Source organism: Prinia subflava, chromosome 4 (genome assembly GCF_021018805.1).
Source record: "Prinia subflava isolate CZ2003 ecotype Zambia chromosome 4, Cam_Psub_1.2, whole genome shotgun sequence".
Classification (NCBI taxonomy): Eukaryota; Metazoa; Chordata; class Aves; order Passeriformes; family Cisticolidae; genus Prinia; species Prinia subflava.
This window is the reverse complement of record NC_086250.1, coordinates 33264918-33287710: the sequence shown is the minus strand read 5'-3', so window position 1 is coordinate 33287710 and position 22793 is coordinate 33264918. Positions and strand designations below refer to the sequence as shown.

Sequence of the window (22793 nt, the reverse complement as noted above, 5' to 3'; positions counted from 1 at the left end):
CCTAGTGAGCAATTAGTTCCCAGTGGTCTTACTATTAACGATCAAAAGACCAAATTTTAGAAACTGCAGCCCTGAAATCTTTAAGCTGTAAGAATAAAAATTAAATCCGTGCACTTACTGTGGAAGTTTAATTTTAATGTGTACTGTGCATTTAATTGCTAAATACTATACAGGGAACACCTGCAAGTTACTGGCTGCCAAAAAGCAAGGCATGAATTTGTATGAATTACACAGAACACCATAATTCAGCATTTTGCAAAAGACCTCTAGTACATGCTTCTCTTCTCAGCTGCTCTCATAATTCTGTGCGTAGAAATCAAACTCAAGACAAGTTTGGGTATAACCTTATTACATAAGTAAAAAGCATGGAAGTGACAGGAACCAGATGAAAAGGGATAACAGGGAAGAAAAAAATATGCAGTGCCTCAGAATCTCCTAGTGGGTTTTTTCTGTAATGCCCTAAGACCACACTTTTTCTGTGGGCTGTCTTAATAATGATTGTGCATGATGGAAACCTTAAAAAAATTAACAAGATTATTGTTCTTTGTGCTCAGAGCAAGTATGTCAGATTGCATATTGGTTTACACAGTGTCCCTGAAAGCAATGCCTTATAACTACAAATACCTAAATAGTTTGGGAAAACATACAGTCACACCAATATTAATCTAGTTCTCAAGCATTTAATTCAGTTGTCAGCCAAAGATGCAAAGGCTTATTGGAAATTTTATGTTTACCAGAACATATGAGTCAAAATATTGGAAATCTCATTATATTGAGATTCCCCTAGCTAGAACTTAGTTAAATTTTCAAGGCTAGAAATCAACATTACTTCTTTCTGAAACTGCAGTTGTTGTCTATTCTACTCAAAACCAGAAATGCTAAGGCAATATGCCTGTTACAAGCATCTTGGAAAAGCTTACAACCTTCTCTGTGTGCTGATGTATTTGATGAGTATCTGGGCAAAAATAAATGGATAGTGCATTCATTCTCAACAAACATTTTTATTTTCTAATGACATTTTACTTGATTGGAAAAATGAACATATTTGAATGCTAATAGTGTGAGTATAATTGTGCTTAAAAACTCTGATGATCTGTGCATTAGTGTTTTCCCTGAAGATTAGCCAGTTTTGATTGTGTTAATGTGGACAGCTATTGTAATCAGCACAGCATGTGACCTGCTGGGGTGAAGTACATTACATTTTTTTTTAATATTTTACATTTCTTTTAAATTAAAAGTGAGCTTTGTCTTTAGGCAACAACACAAAGTCCTTTGCTTTTCTGTTTTCCAAGATTTAGAAAGGAAATGCAGGCAAAAATACATTTACTCACAAATTGATTTTCATTTTAATAAACTTACTTTGTTTTAATAGGACAAAATTCTGTTAGTGAAAGATTTTGAGCAATTTCTATTTGTCATTATGATACTACAGATGACATTTCTGTTCACCAGGTTTTTAATTTTCTTGAAGTACAGACTTCTACTAAGTATGCAGCATATTTGTGTTGGATAAGGTAAATAAGTTGTTAAGTGTTTTATAACATAATCATAACTATATATTAAAATCATCAAATTGCACACATTACAGCACAGTTGGGTTTCTGTAAACAAAAGTCAAATAATTCGATTTTTTTGTTGTTTTGAATGGAATCCTACAGTGCAAGGAAAACTGAACAAGATTATCGTATCCTGTACTGATGGCAACATTTAACTGTAAAGCAAAGAAGTTTAATTAGAAACACTTTGAGGTCTGGAAAATGTTACTTTTTTTTTTTTTTTTTAAATACAACTGTAGTATGAAATGCTTATAACGTATGTTCCTCTTTAGCTTTTGTTATGGTAATACAAGAATGTTATCTAAAAATGTCCAACACAGTTTCCATATAAACTGAGTGATTACTAGGAGACTTCTTAAGCATAAACCAAAGCAATTGATGCATGACCATTGCAGAAAAAAAGTCTAGATACACAGAAATTACAAGTGTAAGTACATTTCTGAGCGATGTTTTCAGCTGTTAGGATCCACAGCCTTTAGCAGTTGTAACACATGCTTTTGTTAACTTGCTGATCTGTAAACCGGCCTACCCTGTACTTACACAAAGGCCAATGGTAGATAGATTTTCAGCATACAGATGTAACATGTATCCATATGCAGTTGGTTGGTTTGGGGTGACTGTGTTTATAATATACTGAGCAGTCTTGGAGGGTTGAGATGAGCAAGGTGTTGAGGAAAAAAAAATCTCCGCTAGCTGGAAAACTTTGATACTAAAATGTCCCCTATTGATGTGGTAATTTGAGAAACAAAGACTGCCTGATGCTTCCTTCCTGAGTCTAGAACTCTTCCCTGACTCACAGCTGTGGGTTTCCTTAATGATGCTGATGTCTCAATCCAGAAGCAAACTGAATAATTTCATGGTGTACTTGTGGATGAAGACTCACACATCTGTTACCCATAAATACGAGAAAAATGGTGAGAAACACTTCCTTCACTTTTTAATTTCCACATGTAGTTTGCAATTTGAGGTAGGAGAGTCTCCAGTGTTTCAAAATACACAAGGTTAGATGCATACAAACAATTTCTGTATATATCCTCCTTTTACCAGGTGGATTGAAGTGCCACCTGCTTTAGGTGTCCAGATGAAGGTATCCAAGTGTAAAGTAAAAAAAACCTGAAAGAAAAAATGTATGACCTAATGTTTCATCATGTAGTATCATCAGCTGTTAAGGTGACCAGATATTAACTCACTCTGATTTTTTGCCTTATTAGCATATTAGCAATATATAGCAATTAGCAATATAATGTCCTACCCTGAGACTATATGTAAACAGTGTTCAACAGAAACTATTTAATTCCTATTTACTTTTAAAAATGTTTTTATTCATTTATTTATTTATTATGTCTTTGGAGGTCCTTTTTTTCTGCAGAGTGTTCACCTTCCCTGGAAATCAATAATTTGTTAATTTGGTGAACAATGAGTGAGATCTCTTTCTGTTTAATGACATGTTAATAAATAATAGGTAAGGTTATTCCCTATTTGGTGTTAAGAACATACTGCTCTTAAAGATGGTGACTTAATCCAAGGATCCACTCTCCTACAGAGCCTTGGATTATTGTTCCTTATATTTATATAGCTATTTATGTTACTCATTCTTAAAGTAATTAGACTGGGTCACAGGTTTCCTTTGCAGCAGAGATGTTTAGGTCCATTTCTGACTAATAACAACCATGGAAACAGTGCTCTGCGTTCAAGTTAATGCTGGCAGGGTAAATGCTTTCCTCTGCATTTCCCCCCTTAACTGTTTAAACTGAAAGCTGTTGACACAAAAGCATGCTTACTAAAATTGTTCATAAGCAAACTTGAAATTTGAGTGATGTACTTAACTATTGTAAAGGAAAAGTTTCAGAGCATTTTTCCATTTTACGAGCTTGCAAAGATGCTGATTTTTTTGTTTATTTGTTTTCCAGCAGAACTGAATGTTTTGCTGTCTGGTTTAATGACACAGGAAATCCCTTTCAACATTGAATTTTAGTTTTTTTATTCTGTCTGATCCATACTACTTTGCAGTACATCCTGTCATCTTGATCCAGAATGGTTTTTTGCACCAAATTATCAGTACCTAAGCAATTTACTTCAGTTGTCTTAGCCAGGTTACTGGAGATCAGTGTCTTAGTTGTGGTTCATGTACCATTTAGGACAAAATACCAGACACAGCATAGGCAAACTGCAGTTCTTTAGAAGCCTAATAGTGTAGAGAACCAGGTAGAAATGTGAGTCTCTTTCCGTACCTGCTGCTGGGTTTATCTGAAACACCAGCTCACTCTGATAAAAAGGTCTGCTTCCATGTGCCACTGATGAATTTACAGCGTTGTCAACGTATTACGTTGGAGAGTAAGATGCAGTTGGCTGCAATCATCTCTCAGCATGTTCCACCCCTACTTTTCCTTCCACCAGTAACAAAAGTTCAAGATAAAATTCCTGCCATACCTGTAGGAGGATAAAGAAGGGCATGGCAGCGTATTACTTAGTGGCCCCTGATCAGATGCAGCAGTCCACCATTATTTCCTCACATGACTCATGAGCCATTTTAAAACTAATACTCTGCTGTTTGACTACTCAGTCATTGTACCACCTATGTGTCTTCAGTTATTAAAGAGAAATACCTGAATTCTTACCCCTTTTGAAGTAGAAGTGCTGGCATGAAATATTCATTTGGGATTGACGTTTTGTGTCCTTCTTTAACTCAAAAGGAATCTTAAAATAATAAGTGTCCTTAATTGCACTTTTTTAAAACAATACACAGCCTCTGTGTTTCTGGTAGGTTGGCCACCCTTATTACAGTGTTCATTCAACAGTCCTGAGGTTGTTTTGAAACATCTACAGAATCAGACACAGTAGTAATTCTTCAAGAGCAAGATGGATTTTGGCAATATCTTTTCAGTGACTTTTTAAAATGGGTAATTGAGAAACATCTTGTACTTGTGGTTCTACTGTAGTAAAGGTGGCCATAATTTCCTTAGAAGTCCCCCAGCATCAAAATGCACTTCCATCTCAGAATCTACTGCCCTGATCTCTGGGATGTTGAGCAGAGAAGGTCATCTGTAAGCAGAGCTTTGAGGAAAACCATTTCAGGTTTCCTTGCTTGTGTTCAGACTGTTTTTTGTTCATACTTCTCTGCCATGCAAAAGGTATATTTGTGCTAGATTGTTTGAGTATTTGTTTCTCTCTCCGTAACTTCTTTGACCAGGTAGGAGTAAAATTGTCCTTTTGTGTTTGGGAGTGTACTTCTGCTATGGCATTTGCTGTTTGTGGGTCCATCACTGTATATGGTTACAGTGGTGTAATCCTGAAATACTACTCAGAATGATTTTGAATTATTTGAAGATTCTATGGTTCTCTAATTTTAGAGAGGACTTTTTGATAGGATTTTTGCATGGCCCAATACTCTCCCTTTATTTTGGTACTCAAGGGAAAATTTGAAAAAATTATCATCAGTGTAAACTAAAACCACCTCAAGCAACTAAATGCTTGCCTTGTGTTATTTTGTTATTCATTAACTACTCTGTTATTCCTTTCCCCTCCTCTCCACAAGCACCTTCCCCCCCCGCCCTCCAAAAACCACTAAGGAAACAAGCACACCATGATAAAATGCTAATAATGGGAATAATTCCAAATAGACCATAAAAGACAGCATTTATAACTTCAATAGAAATGCCAGTCAGCTATTTTTGATGTAAAGCATCTGTCTCCACAAGGAAATGAAGGCAGGCCTGTTTCTCCTTTCAAGTCTCTGAAGTAGTAGGTGGTGTCATTTGTTATACAGTGCTACAAGTCCCATGTTATTGCAGTGGTAGCTGCTGACTGCCTTTGTTAACGTACTGAAAAGTTTTATCAGCTGTCTTTAATAAAAGACAATCTATGTGAAGGGAAACTACCACAAATGTCTCTTGCTCTCTTATCCTCTGACCATCCTTTGTAGATGCCAGAGAGCAGTGGCACTGATGTAGAATCTTGCAGATGTGCAAAATTCTTGTGTCTGTTACAGTAAACCATAGATATTGGGGTGACTGATATCCTAGGAAGTTAGGGAGCAGTCTTTCCAAAATCCCATGCACTTCCTTATTAAAAAGCAAAGGAGCTGGAATGAACATTCAGTACTACCTGAAATGATTTATCAGTTCACATTTTCTGTGGATACATTGTGTAGAACATTAATGGCTTAGAATTTGTTAGGCCTCCAGGAAAACAGAAGTTATGTACAGAAGTTGGAAAATTTCAATTAAAGGGCATGCAGTTTGTTCATTTTATTTGTTTCTGTTGCTTGCTTTTGTGAAATAATATATCAAATTAAAGACATGATGGTAGAAGCGTTTCTTAGCTAGGCACATAGTCTTACATACATGATGTTCTTGATTAGTCCCATACATACACCATATTTCCAGGAGGGTATGGAGGAAATGGAGAGGAATTCTGGAAGCCATATGAGACAACTGAGTTATTTCCTGCGCAGTAAGTTTTGTGAATGCTCTAGAATTAGCCCTGAGCACATTTAAAATGAGTCTTATTTATATGAGTTTTTCTAGGTTTAAGATTTTTTTTAGTCCTTACCTATTGTAAGCTTTGTCTCAGTGCAAGCACACAGAGTTATAATAAATTCAAGTGAGAGGACAGCTCTCAGTCAATAACTTTAGGAAAGCTTTTTCATTCATGAACTCTCATTAAACAAATAGCATGACTAAAGGGAATGGGCATTCCTACTAATGATTTGAGACAATTCTCTCAATCTGAAGTCTAAAAATAAATTAGATATGGGGCTATTTAGACAGTCATCAATGTACATGGGAACCAATTTTGCTATTATTCACTTTAATAACCTCAGTTAGTGCCCAGAACATCTGCAATTAAGGAGTATATTATTTCATTACAAAACAGTATGCAAGACTGGCATTTCAAAGGTGGAGCTATGAAAATATGGCTGCCAATATGAGTTACTCATAACATAGATTAAATTTCAGGGGCTTACTTTCCCTTCTTTTGATGAATATTTAACTGATAAAATGGTATAAAACCCAGCTGGTGGTTTTTGTTTGATTCGCAGTAGAATGAAGTAACTGACTTGCGGAAGGTGGGAAAAATCTGTCAGGGTAAGGCAAGAAAAAGTAAATCTAAAAATTACATCTTCAGATTTCTCTTCATTAGCATTGTGATGTTACAATAAGGAGTGCTGAACTAGGTTTTTTTAGCTTAATTTTGAAACTCTCTAAGGCATTTATTCTGAAAATCTGATGGATTTCAGATCTTTATGAGTTTTTGTGAGGCATATATTAATAGGTTAAAAGAAGCAAGAAGAAAGCTGAAAAAGTGTGAATATATAGTATGAGAATATAAAACATTGGAATTATCTAACAAGATTTCCACCACAGAATTTAGGTTTAGGACATAAGAATTATAGGGATTTTGTTGAAGCTTGATTAAAAAGGATAATGATTGATTAAAAAGATCAATGAGTTTAACTTTGTAGTGGAGAGGTTTGGAACAAAGGTAAGTCTTCCTCATCATAATGATTTCCTATTGCCTGGATGACCAACTGTAGTACTTACTTACTTACTTCTACCTAATGTATTTTCATACGGTCACCAAATGGTTTGGGTTGGAAGGGACCTTGAAGATCATCAATGCCAACCTTCCTGCCATAAGCAGGGACACCTAGAACAGGCTGCTCAGAACCCCATCAGGCCTGGCCTTGAACACTTCCAAAGCTTCTCTGGGCAACCTGTTCCAGTTCTAAGCATTTTCCTTAATGTATTGTCACTGGAGAGTTCCTAAAGCATGCCAACACACCCTCACAGTAGTCTGAACTTGAAATGCCATGTGGCTTCACATTTTGAATATTATTTTGTGCAAAACACTGATGAGTGGTGGCTTGAAACACTTATCCTCTGAGGCAAAACTATGTGACTTCGAAAGTGAGTTTTCCTAAAGCACATTGAAACTTAGACTGACCTGAGGATGACAACCATAGCAAACTTTGTGTGGTATTTTTTCCCATTTTTCTTTAAAATGCAAAGTGCTGGTTTGACAAATGCCTTTACTCTGCTCTCACTAGGACATGAACACCTATGGTGCCAAAAGGTAGGTTAGACTCTTCAGTTTTCTAAATGTTAGCTAAATGTTATAAAAATTTTAGTAACGTAAGCTTTTAAATTGATTTGTTACAAAAGTTTAACGTTTTTGTTATTAAAATAGCATTTTTCACCACTGTTTATTTTATTCAATCATTCATTAAGAAATAATTGCCACAGCCTGAATCTAGATGGATATCCTAGAATCCCTGAACATCCGTAGAATCTGAGAGCAGGCTGTATTTTCTACCAGTTACAATTAAGACAAAGAGAAGAAAGGGCTAAATTCCAATGTGTTAACTATTCCCAATGATTATAAACTCTTTATTAACAGTGCATTTGATTAAAATTAAGTTCTTGTTGCTAATTCACTCTTGGATTACTTTAATTTTCTCTTGGAACCTGTGCTGTGCCAGCATTACCACATTTAAAGCTTTTTGAGTTCTATGTTTTCTCATTAAAGAGAGAAGTCTTATGTCTGTAGGCACCAGAGCTTGACCTGCTTAAAGCACAGACTACACAGCAGCTGTTCAGAAACTTTTTCTTGTTATCTGTATTTGCTTAAATTACTAAATTGCTTCCATGAAAAATTGGCAAACATAAGGGAGTAATTTAAGTGGAAGAAGATTGTCTAAAAAGAAAAATTGAAAATATTTGTAATATTCCTCCTTCCTTTTTATTATTGGTTCCAGTATCCAGCTGCCCTAATGAATCTTGGAGCCATTCTCCATCTGAACGGCAAACTGAAAGAGGCTGAAGAAAACTACCTCCTTGCTCTTCAACTTAAACCTGATGATGTCATCACCCAGTCCAATCTTCGCAAACTGTGGAATATCATGGAGAAACAAGGTTTGAAAACATCCAAAACATGATGATGAAAACTCTGAACTTCTTTTCCTTAAAGTGATTAAACCCAAGAACTAGAACTTCCACACAGTTGTCAGGTCAGAGAACTTGCTGGACTTGACTGCAAGGATCAGAGGTCCTAATTGCTGCTAGGAGAAGCTGTTCTGCTAGAGAAATAGAAAAAGGGAGACTTTGAGGGATTCATGAAGAACTTGTTACGCAACAAAAATATTTGGAACAATGGCACGTGAGATAAGTTGTTTCGGTATATTTGATAAATAATAGCAAATCCCATATTGCTTACTTTTGGGTGGGTATTTGAAATGTATACTGTCATAGAAATATGAAGGGAAAATCACACAGTATACACTAAGCCATATGGGAGTTAAAGTGGTAATAGTAGGTTTAAGTATTTTGCTGATACTGTAACTCATTAAAATGTGTACTAAATCCAGTGTGTTTGCAGTTTGTCTTAATGCTGCTGTATCTCACTTTTGAACCACTTGCTAGCCAATTTCACAACTTAATGGCCCATTTTTTTCAAACCTGTCACATTATTAGATGACAGCATTGCAAGTTGTTTACTAAGAATATGCCTGTCACTTCAGCTTGTTAACTTATAATGCAGTTTTCTGGAGATACACAGTCAAATTTCTGTGAGGTAGACAGAATGACCAAGGAGCTGTCTGTATTTTACATCAGATGTAGTATGTAGGCTAGTAAAAAGAAGACCAGAGGTGTGATTTAGTAATAAAGGCAAGAGGGATGTTTGCCCTGATGCCAAATTAGTGTGGTCAGACTGTCATCTTAGAAAAAAATAATTGGTATTATAGAATAATGTGGTTGACTCTCTTTACTTTGCTATCAGATAAGTCCAACTTTAAATTGGGCTCTGCATATGATATTTTTGCAATTACTAATTAAAATGAGATTTGAAAATATTAGTGCTTGGGTAGGCTAAAATGAGACTTCATGAGCAACTCAGAGAAAAGAGAATGTTATGCATTGATGAGGCTAGCAAATAAATGAAGGGACTCAATTTGATCATGCTTAAAATAGTGTAGATTAAGAGGAATCAGTAATGATGGTTGCCAGTTACTTTTCATATTGTTGGTGTTTTAAACAAACCTATTCAGAATCTAAGCAAATATTAGCATTCTGTTTGTATTCTGACACAGGCTAGCAGCAGAGCTGTCAAATATCTAAATATGCTTTTGGTGAGGTTCAATTTACTTCTGTTTCAGAATGATTTAGCCTTATTACTGTTCCAGTCTTCAGATTTTAAATGTAAAAATAATTTATTTTAAATCGAAGCATATGAAGCTTTAGTAATTTTTTTCCAGGCCATTTGTTAACTGCTTTCTTTCTTTGGAATAAGTATTATTGCTTGTAAGAAAATCTACTATTTCATTTAATGGCCCTTTGATATCTGCTTTAGTATTCCTTTCATAATGATAGATGAAATGTTAAATTGGTAGAGCACCTTGAACTGAAGCTTCTTCAGGATCTTTTGTTAAAAACTCTTTATTACTGAAAAGGGATTTGGGGTTTTTAGTTTATGTATTCCTTTTTAACTGTTGAGCACCATTCCAACAAAAATGTAAAGAACACTTTGCTGTATTTATTTATTTATTACTTGACTGCAGCAATGTTACCTGCCATTAACACAACAGTCTCTAAGTGTTGCTATTTCTTTTATTTGGCTTTACTCGCTTTTGTTTTGTGGTTAGTGTATGTACCAAATGGGAAAGGAAACACTTGAGTTAGACTCTACCTTCTTGGTCATTCTACCCTTACACTTGGATTTTAAATCTGTATTGAAATAGATTGGGGAATAGCTGTTTCAAAGTCAGTATAGTAGAAAAGCTGTAGTTATGTGTGCTTCCTTTTCTTTCCTCTTGCTCACTAAAATACTGTAAGTTGCTAAGTTTACAACTGGCCCACCAGAAGGGCCAGAGGGGCAAGATTTGGTTTTGTCGTGTGTGTCAAGTTTTCCTCGAATAATGTTCTTGTTGGAAAAGCAAAATTGAAGGATCAAAATTTGAATTTCTATTTGATCGTAGAAACCAGTGTTAGACTACAATGGTAGCTTGAACTTATTCTCCTGCTTTATTGACTTTCTGGGAAAAGATATAGAAATAGATAGTAACTGTAACTGAGCTTGGTATAGAACTGTGGTATCCTGCAGCTTTATTTGCTCAACAGCCATCAAACTTCGATGGCTTCTTGGTCTTAACCATTCACCAGGTTATTTGTCTCCTTCAACTTGTACTTATTCTTGTTTGCTAATTTTTATTCATTGCACAAAAGGGGGAAGAGGGGAGCACTCCTGTGATATCGTGTCATACTTGCGTTGTTATCTGGTTTTGTTTTTCTTTAAAAAAACAAAAAACAAAAGAAATGTAAAAGAAAAAGAAAAAAGGACTACCATAAATTTACCAAGAATGTCCCTGAATACGTTTTTTTATATAGGTCTGGCTTGATAACTTCTTTTGGGATCAATTTAGAACATGTTTAAAATATGTCTCTCTGCTCAGGGATTTGTGGTGGATTATAGCAGACAGTGCTAAAAAAAAAAAAAAAAAGAGCACAAGACAAGTTTACTAAATTAAAATTTTATTTTTTGAAAAACTGTTATTTGTATAAATTATCAGATTTGTAGGCTTTCCTTTTTGTAGAAATAATTGTTTATGTGCCAGATAAAAGAATTTCAATTTTGTTCAATAATAAAGCATTGATAACTAATACCCTGTGTATTCCTTTGTGTTACTGTAACAGCACTTTGGGTTTTTTAATTGTTCTAATTTAATGAGTAATCTTGATTATTTTATGTAAGGGAGAAATGTATAGCATAAGTAAAAACAACCTGTCACATTTGGCTTTCTTCTATACTCTATTGCAATTAGACTTCAGTGGATATTTTTAAAAAGGTTCCCTGAAAGCACTTTTTAATATTGATACTCACTAAATCTAGCCAAAAGGGTGTGATAGCTGTCATATTTGATTATTGTATCTAAACTCTATAGGAATAAAAGCTGATTAATTTATTTACAAAATATATTTATATTACCATACAAACATGATGTCAGTAAAAACATTGCTAAAATATAATTGGTAACAAAAGCTGAAGAGAAGATTTTGCTGACATACAAGGTCTTTTGCATGTCTGAGGTCACCTTTTCCTCATGCTGCGATGTCATATGATGAGTTTCAAATCTGCCTTCCTGTGCAGAGATGTTATGAAAGGACATGGTTCCTTTGCCTTTTGGCTTTCTCTTAATCTTCTATGGACAGAGCCTGCTTAGCTCCATGCAGCGCTAATATTCTTATACCTTCCTAGTTCTGCTGCAGTCTGTTGCGTTGATAGGTTGCTCTACAATTGGTAAACATACATGGGCATGAGCAGAGCAGTCTTTTAGTCACTGACTTGCAAATTCACCTGTCACACGTTATTTATTGTATTAATTGCTTGCCTGAGCAGGTGCTGATAAATGGCAGATGATGAATGCAGAGTATGAAAGGAATCATCTGAACTGTGTCACTTGTTTCTTGTGGAAGTAGAGTCTAAGCGTGGGCTTGAGCTCCTGCTCTGGCACCTTAGCCCTGAACCCTTCTGTGTGAGATCCTGTTCTATCTGCCTTGTGCTCTGCTTCCAATGGTTCTGTTTTTCCAAGAATCACACTTCCAGGCAACAGATACTTGCTACATCTCCATTTCTGATGAGGGCACGTGACAGCTCTCTGGTGATTTTTTAGTCCTGCTTTCACAGACCCATCTGAACTTGCTCTCGGTAGCTGGTATGGATGGCTGTATCACTTCTGGATTTCAGCTAGGGTAAAGGTAAGGCACTAAATGGATCTGTGTAAGTATACCAGCTCATTTGGATCTGGCTTTGGCACTCTGTTGTGGGCATTCCCATAGCAGTTCTGCCTGACAGAGACAGATAGCATAGCAGAGACACTGCTTCCAGTTCACATCTGATAACAGGCACCAGTTATGATCAGATAGGCTCCCCTAGGTAGACTGATCCTGCAATTTGAAGAGTCCCCGCCTGGCTTCACACAGATACTGAACATTTAATCTCCCTGAGATTCAGTAGGGTGACATTGAAAGAATGTGGTTAGAGGAATAGAATACATCTGATGTTGGGGGGCGGGTTGGGAGCAGAGGCAGACATTTTGGGGGAAATTAGCAAACTTTAGAGGGACAGACTTTATTCCAAGAGCAAGTTATTCTAGGATAAAATACGGAAAAGCTTATGCATCAGTATTTTTTTTTAAATGCCACAAAACAAAACCCCAAAGCTATACAGACTTGTAAAAAGTTGTAAGTTCTTCTGTTAAAATAATAAATTGAAACCAAACATTGCCAACAGGAAAAGCTGGCCTTGGAAACAGTATTATAAAGTTCAGGACATAAAAATATATTCCCCATTGTGCCAGTTTTGGCTGGGATAGAGTTCATTTTCTTCACAGTAGCTAGAATGGTGATGTGTTTCAGATTTGTGCTGGAAACAGTGTTGATGTCAGAGGCATGTTTTAGTTGTTGCTGAGCAGTGCTCACACAGCATCAAGGCCTTTCCTGCCCCTCACACCGCCCCACCAGCGAAGGGGCTGGGGGTGCACAAGGAGCTGGGAAGGGACACAGCAAGGACAGCTGACCATGGGGATATTCCAGACCATATGGTTTCATGCTCAGCAATAAAACTGGAGTGGAGTTTGGCAGGGGGCAGCTGTTGCTTGGGAACTATCTGGGTACTGATTGTTTGTTGGTGTACAGTTGTTTTTCACTTGTACCATTTGTGTTTCTTGGGCTTTATTTTTCTCATGTTTTTGTAATATTCCATTATTATTATTACTATTATTAATAATAATATTCTTTAACGTATTGAATTTATTTAAATTTTAAATATTAAAATTTGCCTAAATCAGCCTATGATCTTTCTTATTTTTACCTTTCCAGTTCTCTCCTCCATCCCACCAGGAAAGAGTGAGTGGCTCTGTGGTGCTTAGTTGCCATCAGGGGTTAAACCATGACACCCACAAAAGACTGAATGTGTGACTCAAGTTAAGCCACTTGGTTGGAAAACCTTTGAAATTGTATTTTTATTCACATTTCAAGTCAATAAGATAAATTTTTTATCTTATTTACACTGTTGTTGTGCACTCTCTTCAGTGGTACTGTAGTTCTAGAGCTGGACAGCTTTAAAGGTCACATATGAGGAAGCTTTTCAGAAGGGCAGAAACACCATGGTGGAGCTTCTAGAAAAGTTAAGATGAAATAGATTAAATCATTCACTCTTGCTGTATATTCATATTATTTTGAATATAGTTTCAGTAGCAAAGCCTGGTTTTACATACAAAAGTTACTGAGCTGACAGATATTTATGTGTTAGGCTGGAGATTAAATTATTTATACATACAAATTTCTATCTGTGTGCATTTAACCACAGATTTTATATTTTTTAATTGAGATTTACTTTTGAAGAAATGGGTGTGGAAGCCATGTTGTGAGCAGATGTGGGGTTTTCTTCAATTGATAGAATTGTGTGAGTCTGTCTTTCCTTGCATCACTGGTCCTTTACCTGATGACATTCAATTCCCACATGGATATTTTTGTTTTTTCTCTTGCAGAGTTTCAGTAGTTTAAGTTACAGATTCTGTTTAGAGCTAGATAGAAATGGAGCTTTGATGGCTAAACTTGGTCTCAGTTTTGAATTTTTTATTTATTTATGAGTAATTATTTAACCTAGGTGAACAGATTTTTCAACCTAATAATACAGTGGTTTGCTGCAACAGGTAATCCTGGAAAGGAGAGATTGTTTGAGGGTCCTTGTTGGTTTTTCTAGGTTTTTTTTTCTCCTGTCAGCAAAGCATTTTTTATCCTCTTCTGGAGAAATATTTTCTTTTGTCTCTCATTTTCTTGAAAACAGATGTTCCTGCCTGCCCAGTATTTTTCTTTATTACAATGAGAAATTAGCTTTTCATAGAATTGATTCCTTTATTATTTGGTCAGGTTTGTTGCAACCGCAACCATAAGTTTCTCTGCAGTACATGAGTGTATAATTCAGTCTATAGTTCCTTATATTAAATCAATTCCCTTTTCTGCTTTATACTGATATGCAAAGTAAATCATTGCCAAAGTGTCTCGTTTCTGCACACCCACAGTTTCTGGAATACAGCGTTGCTTTTCCTATTGTGATAGAGAATGTTTTGATATGACAGCATGAAGATGTAAGATGGTAGAATAGGATTTTTTTTTTCAACCACCATAATTTCATAGCCTGTTTTGGCCTTTTCCTTAATGAAAGACTTTAACAATTACTATTTTTTTTAAAATAAACATACTATTAATAGCAATAGAGCTCAATGAATGGCACTTATGCCTTAAAATTCATGCATAGAGCGTAGTGGCTCTGCCTCTTATTTTAATTACTATTCCTCTCTCCAAAATGCCATTTCTCTATGAAATTTTAGTGGTAATTAATCTTTTAGCTAAATTCATGTTTCTTGATTTTTTTTTAATGGAATATGTCTCCTGATATTTCTCATTAATTAAAAGAGTCTTTAGATATTCTTGCATAGAAAATTGTTTCCCCCATCTCCTCTGTTAGTTTTATGAATTATTTAGAGACCAGAAAAGGAACAACTTTTTTTTAGCCAAAGCCAAAAAGAAATAAATTTTGTTTTATTTCAGTTTGGTTTGATTACTTACAATTGGCTTCAGCATTCTAAGAATAAGTTGATATCCAGTTGATGGGTTTTGCACTTCATTGTGCTAAAGACATGCTTTGCATCCATGTGAACCTTTGTGTCCCACTGGCACCATCACAGCCTGATAATCTTCCTGTCAGTTCTGCAGATATTTACCCAACTTATTCTGAATCACTTGTTTACTGTAATGTTTATTCTGATTGATATGAAAATTTCCCCTCTGACATAGGAAGAAGAAAAAAAGTTATGTGAATTCAGATGGGTACTGTTTAGGATTTTTGTGGACTTTCAGTAGTGATATATAAATGTCAATTAGAGGTGAACATATCAAAGTAGATTTTTGTTTAACTCAATGAAGATCATGATTTTGGAAAGATAAGGAATTCTCTGCAAATATGATTATTAATACTTAGATTTGTGAAAAGATTAGTTACTCAGATACTTTTTATACTGATCAGTATAATAATATTTACTGGAGTTCTGTTGTGCTTTGCTGTTTGCTTACCTTGGTTTTGTCATCATCATTTCAGTTACGGTGCACTTTTTAATGTCCAATTTAAAATTTAAGGTATAATATTTTCAAATTTTTGAGAAGTTACTAATTAAAGATGTCATCAAACAGATCATGTTTTCAATGTTTCTCTTCTTCTGAGAGAAGCTTAGAAATAAGAAAAAGGAAGGAGAAGTCTTGTGGTTGTATTTGGTTACTTTTTTAGCTTTGTTTCCATATAAATAAATAATTAGCTACAAAGAACTCTCAGAGTTCCACAGAAAACTGATGCACACACCTGGGCCCAGGTAACTCCAAGTGAAGATAAGGAAACATCTCACCTCTCCCTGGAAGAGGCACTAAATTATGAAGCAGGATCTTCACTCTACGATCATGCCAGCTACAGCCTGTTAGGACATTTACCATAATTTTGATAATCCTGATATCAGGTGAGCCCATCTGAGTCTGAAGATCAAGTCTTTTTCTGAAAGAAATGCATAAACTAAATTATGGTCATCCCTGAAACACCTAGAATATAATATACTAAGTCTTAAAAATGGCTACTGGCAAGCATTACATCAGAAAATTTTCCTGCATCTCTTGAACTGTTACAGCCTTCCAGCACCCAAAGCAGGAAGATGTGGTGCTTGTGGGGTGCTTGGGTCTCTGACTGCCTAAGCTGATAGCTTGTTCCATGTTAGTGAAGATTTGGTCTCTCAGCAGGGTATGCTTAGAAAGATTACACAGGGACTTACAAATGACTTACATAATTTCTACTGTAAATACCTTTAGAGAGTTAACAAGTGTGCATTGACCATAGGGGGAGGCTGAGCTAGGAGAAACAGGCTGGACCTTGATAGTTCCCCAAAGAATGGCCAGTGAGGAGAGGGAAGCTGGCAATCATGCATGGTTTCATTCATCTTATTAAAAAGTAAAATATGAAAAGGACCACCTATACTGATTATATAATTTTTTTTTTTCTTTGGAGAGGTGCAATCCCAGGAACCTCATTAGGCTTGAGGTATACAAAATACAAAACTAGCAAAACTGGACCAAACCCTCCTGAAAACATTTATAATCAAAGTGTACAAATTCAAAAAGATTTTTTTTTTTTTAATCATGTATTATTACCTTGTAAAGCTATGCTGTATCTCAGACACCTTGCTGAACCTACTGATCTCATTTGCTAGAGGATTCAAAAACATGTTTTCTGTTGGTTTGGGGTTTTTCCTACCTTCAAAATTGTAAAGTAGCCATAACAACTCCCTAACATCTAAAGAAAAAGCACGGAGGAAATCCCCATTTTAGTCCTTATTGTAGAAACACCAACTGATATTTGGGCTCTTAGAAATTTGGGTTGAATGGGACTACATGACTACATTTTTTTGACACATCCCAAGCTGACATACTCATCTGACTGTTCCCTGCTTAGAATCTCAGGAAGTGACAAGATGAAGAGATCATCTCTCAAACTTCCCTAACCTTAATCTTCCCATAACCCCACTCCCACTGTTGGCTCTTCTCCCTACTTGCCCTGCTATGTTCATTGCAGACAGTACTGTCTTGAGAGCAGTGATTTGTTCCTTCCAGCTGGCCGTAAAGTGCTCTAATGGGACTGTATAAATAAAAGTAATTAGTTTTTCTGCTTCATTCAAGGGACTATAAGTAAGAATAACAGGGTACACAAATCTAACTTTCATTGCAAGGTTAATAGTTTTTTAATATGCACCTCTGGTCTTACCTCTTAAATGACAAGAAAAGACAGTAATACTTAAAACATGAAATTACCTCAAACTTTTCAGAACAGAGAGACTCAGCTGTAGAAATGATAGATTAACTTATTCTGAATAAGCAGCATCACTTGGTGTTGGATTTCTACTTTTAATTCAGCACTGGAAATGGTATAACCATGCTCTGTACCTCGTAAGAGGAATCGTGCGGATTCCAACCATCTGTTAAATTAAACATTGATGATTACTCTGAGCATGTGGAGCAGACCTGGTACAAGGGGGATGGTAACTAACTCTGTGCATATACCTGAGCCCTTGGAGCCTGCTTGATTCACAAGGTTGGATACCCAATTAGAAAAACTGAAGGGTGGGGTTTTTAGTGGAGTGTCACTCACTGCAAAGTTCAATGGTAACGGGTTGTGGTTTGCTCCAATCCTTCTGTATTAGATACATTATATCTGTGTCTGAAATACTGAAATGCTGGAAAAGGTCCAGGTAGTTATGTCTTTTAAATAAATACTTTAATATGCTGGCACTTTCCTGGCAGTAATTTCCCCTGCCAGACATTTCTGTCCTGGTGGTACTTTGAAAACTGGGAGAGGACAATAAATCTCTTGAAGAGAGAAGTTTTGATTACTAACAAAATCCTAAGAGAGTGAGACATAGCAGTATATGTGACAACCCTGGAAAAAATAAATAAACATACTATTTCAAACAGGAAACTTCTCAAGGGTCCTTCTGCTTGTGGGCCTGGTCCCAAATAACAGAAATTGTTGCTGTAGTTTCTGCTGCTTCTCAGACAATGTGCTGCTGTTTTCACTTACTTGGCTTGTAAGGAAGGAATTCTGTCCCAGTTGAAGATGATAATGGTTTTGTCACTGACTTTAGTGGCTAAACTTTCACTGTAGAAAACTGTTTGCGATAAGGTCTTACCAACATTTTTGTGCTGGTTCTGCAGATTATTTTTCTGATCTCCTAGCATGATAAAAATTACTCTTACACATACTTTGTTCAGGAACAGATATGTAGTGGTCTTTACACTAGAAACAACTCAGGTACACTGTTTTTCTGATGGAGCTTACTGCCTTTCTCAGGCAATGTAAAGCTGTGTTTATTTAAGAGCATCAAGACAGAAGCTGCTTTAAACATCAGTGCTGGAGCAGAGAAAGGCTGCACGCAATAACTGAGTTTTTGTTTTATTGTGCAAGATCACATTATCAAATCATAACAAGGGTGCTTTGGAAAAGTAATTTTTTTCCTTATATGTTTTGGAAAATAAAATTTATTGAAAGAGATATTCGCTCCAAATGCTGGGGGAACTTCTGTTGTTAAGGCAACTGGAGTAATCAACTAAGAACTAATTTATGTTCAGTTTGTCAAGTGCACGTTTGTAATTATTTCCGTGCTTTACTGAATTAATGGTAAAGCCTGATAAGAAGATGATCTGTCATTCCTATGTATAACCCTTTCTCCTCCCATTCTGCAAAAACCATCAGTTTTTAGTTGCTTTCAGTATAAGTTCTCTTATGATGGGCTTCAAATGCACTTCGCAGCCCACTGCACAATGTTTGAAAATTGATTAAAAACTGTAATTATTGTACCAGGAACATAATAATTATGATTGATAGGATGAAGCCAAGTAATCAAGAGGAAGAGGAGGATTCTCAGACTGAAACTTACTTCTGCTCTAGCAAAATGTAATTGAAACAAAAAGTTGTATTTTCTGAAAGTTAGATGAGTTCTTTAACTGGTGTTTTTTACACACAAAAAGAGAGAAATCACTAATACAATCATCACCCCTAATAAATACCAAGCCTCTTGAAATTCTGTGGATTTCTGCAACCTCAAGTTAATATAAAAAAGAGTAGGTTGTAGTTGATATAAACCAAAGAATCTAGTTCTAAATATGCTATCTCATGAGGATGAGGGTAAAATGTATCTTTAATGCCTGTTACACATTTCTTTTGTAAAGTCCAGTTATAATAACTCTTGTATTTTAATAATTAGTTTTCTTTTATCACAGACCTCATGAACAACCTTTTCCTCTTAAATGTTTTTATGTTCTTAACTTTTTAGTGAAAAAATGTGTTCCTCACTTTATTTACCAAAAAATATCCAAAAATAACTCCACTAATGGATGTCTTTTTCTGTTCTAATTTAATTTTTAATTTCAGTGATTGGGTTCTCGTGTTTAGTTCTCTTTTACCTTCATTGTCACAGCTGTGATTTATTGCATGATCACTTCATTTTTCCAAAAGTTCCCTCCCTGAATTTTCTAATAGCCTCACCTCCCACCTCTTGAATAGGTTCAGGTTTGTTCATTCTCTGCCACCATGCTGGTCATTCAGCTGGCAGATTCCAGTTTTACAGGGTAAGGCAAAGCAAATAATTTTTCAGGTCAATTGAAAGATTCAGCTGAAGAATGACTGAAGCAGTAAGCTTGCTTTTTAAAAATTCATGAATCACGCGGCTTATTGGGGGGCAGAGCAGTCTTTTTTGAATCTAACATGCAGTATTTTGATCTTCCCTGATCTTCAATTTTAGTATTGATTACGTATTGGTGAACTCTACCTTTTCATAGAACTGTTGGAAGGTTAATTGTTGTTGTGCGTGTGGATTACCTCTCAGCTTCTCAGGGACTCGCTCAGCTTCTCCCTGCCGTGCAGGTCTGTGCAGTGGCAGGGGCAGGCTTCTGGGGAGCTTAAGGATCAGGGCTTAATGTTCTTGTGGAGATACAGGTTCAACTTACATACCTGAAATGTGAAAGCTTCCCAAATCTCAAACCCATTAGTGATGGCAGCACTTTCATTACAAACTTCCTTGTTAGATTAACAAAGGATGTTTTGGTGCTTGAAGCTCATAGAAGATCTTACAATTCAGAACCAATTTACAGAGAAATCAATTACTGTAATTTGTTTTTTTAGCTTTTCCTTTAAAAAAAACCCAAAAAAACTAAACAAACAAAAAGCCAACAAACCTGTACAAAATTTACAGTTGATTTGCCTTTAAACTGTTGTGGCTATTACAGGATATTTTCCAGCTGGGGTTCAGTCACCACCAACAGTCACTGCAAACATGGGCTAATTTAATTTAATTAAGCAAAAATGCAAGAAGCTTAATTTAAGGCTAGTCACCTCACACTTGATGCATCTAAACAATTTTTTAATGGATGTTTACTGTATGTCAGCTGACCTACAGTAACTTATGTAATATTATCCATGCTGAAAGCAAAAATCTACTTTTTGATGATGTACAAGTTAACATGACTGGAAGTGATACAGCTGAATCCTAGGCTGACCTAGAATTTTATTTAAGTGTTAACAAAGCAAATTGACAAGTTCATTTTGTTGAAGCTGCTTCTGTAATTGTATGAGTTGATGTCTTTCATGCCTACAGCACGTGAATGAGGACAATTATTCCATCTGAGAAGCCAGAATGATTTGAACTACTGATAGGCCTTTCCTTAATGTAATCTATCACAGTACTCATTCTGGAATAGGTAATCTCTAATCCTTTAAAAAATGTAATTCTTAGGAGCAAAACAAAAAAAAGAAAAGTATTTTCTGCATAAAAAAGAGGACTAGGAAAACCAAACTGTGATATGATCACATCCATTTTAGGTGAGCTCAATGAGATCCAAATAGGACAAGCAGTAATCTGTCTGGAGAGCCATGAGCATAGCAGAACACTGACTGAAATACACAGAACATTTGAAACGGGTCAAAGAAAAGCTACTGTGTCCTAATGCAATCCATCAACAGCAGGAGGAATAGGATACTTCAAGGACAGAGGATATTACATGAGAATGTATTACAGGAACACAGTGAAAATGGCCTTTGTATCATATCTGGTTTTCAGTCCAGTGCTGTAATAAGGATTAGAAGTGTAAACTTTTTGAAAGCCAACTGTCTATCACATGATAAATTAATCCCACACTCATTGCATTCTATAGCCATGCCCACACATTACAGTTCAATATCTAGAAAAACCATAGAGTCCCACTACAAGCTAAGGTACAGAATTGAACCCAAAGTTCCCAGGTTCTTCTTGTTATTTATCGTGTCATTTATTCCTCATAACAGGTAATAAGTATGAATAGCAATAATTATTTTTTGTTACTGCAAGCTTAAAAAGGAAAGCATGCTGAAGAATGAATATTATTAAATAGGACATGGATTTATTTCCAAGTAAGCCCTTAAAGAAAACCCACACAAATTTAACAGCATCTTTTATTCACTACAGATGAATCAGTGATGGCAAACACATGCCAAACTATTTGAATAGCTACTAGCTCTGCATTTGATTCTGTACTTGCTAATCCTTGTTTCATAATGCCTGCAAAGAGACAAAAAAAGCAAATTACTAGTTCTAATTACCTTTATGCAGTGGGTTAGAGACACGAATATTATTAGTCACTGCATCTTGCAACACTTTTAGGTTTCAAAAGAGGTTTCCTGTTTTTCTTATGTTTGGACTCAAGATAGTTCTGACTGAAGTTGGCCATTCAAAGAGCTGGAGTGCTCACTAATTATTTTTGATACTAGATAAATACATTCTGGAGCCGGAGCTTTACAACAAAGATGAGTCTGACAACATTAACCTTAAGGGGAAGCGTTTGTTTCATGGTGAGAACAGGTCTGATTTCACCCACAGGTCTACTCCTCTTTTGTGATTTAAAGATTCCTAATTTCCCACAACTGCACATAATTCAGAAGAGTAACATTTGATTTAATTATAGTTTAAACTGTTTTGTGCTTAGGACTTTCCAATTATCAATTCAGTTTAAGGGTAATACATGAATGTTAATTCTGAACTGGGATGATTTTTTTTCCATACTTACATGGTTGTATCATCTCAGTGATAACTCTAGCACTGATGTTTAACAACCTCACTTCTGTCTGCAGTTTGGAGGACACCAAGCAGTTCATTTTGAATATCAAGAGAGCTGAGATGGTTCACTGCTGTCCCCATAACAAAGCGTGCAACATCTCAGTGTTTTTGAGTACACATAGGACTTGCTTTCTAAAGAGTAAAATAGTCTATATTTTTCCTAATTCCAGGTGTCTGATGATGTCTAGTTGGGTTTTGGCACATATGAGATACTGATGCTTCATTTTTTAATGTTTAATTTAGCCTTTAACATTCCAGAGAAATTTTGTCATGCTTTCTGTTTAGTGTATTTTTAAACTGTTCTTGCTCCCTTGATAGATTTTTTTTCCAAGTGCTCTTGACTTTGATGGAATTATTCAGTTGGTTGAGAGGCAATCCATTTCTAAAATGTTATGTTTTGAAAATATTCTCAATTTGAAATTGCTCAGTAAATATGTTTCTTTAAGAAGTTTATGATCCATTACTTTAAAATACCAAGATTACAAGTCATTATGCAGTTCCAT

At 35.7% G+C, this 22793-nt stretch overlaps 1 protein-coding gene across 2 annotated transcripts in view; it reads left to right on the top strand.

The window, feature by feature from the left end:
- The window catches only part of TMTC2 (transmembrane O-mannosyltransferase targeting cadherins 2), a 236821-nt gene extending 225609 nt beyond the window's left edge, over positions 1-11212 (top strand). For both annotated transcript variants that reach the window (XM_063396396.1, XM_063396395.1), the window contains one exon: positions 8314-11212. In XM_063396396.1, coding sequence (XP_063252466.1) covers positions 8314-8493 — 180 coding nt within the window. In that variant the 3' untranslated portion in view covers positions 8494-11212. The remainder of the gene's footprint in view (positions 1-8313) is intronic.
- The last annotated feature ends 11581 nt before the right edge of the window (positions 11213-22793 follow it).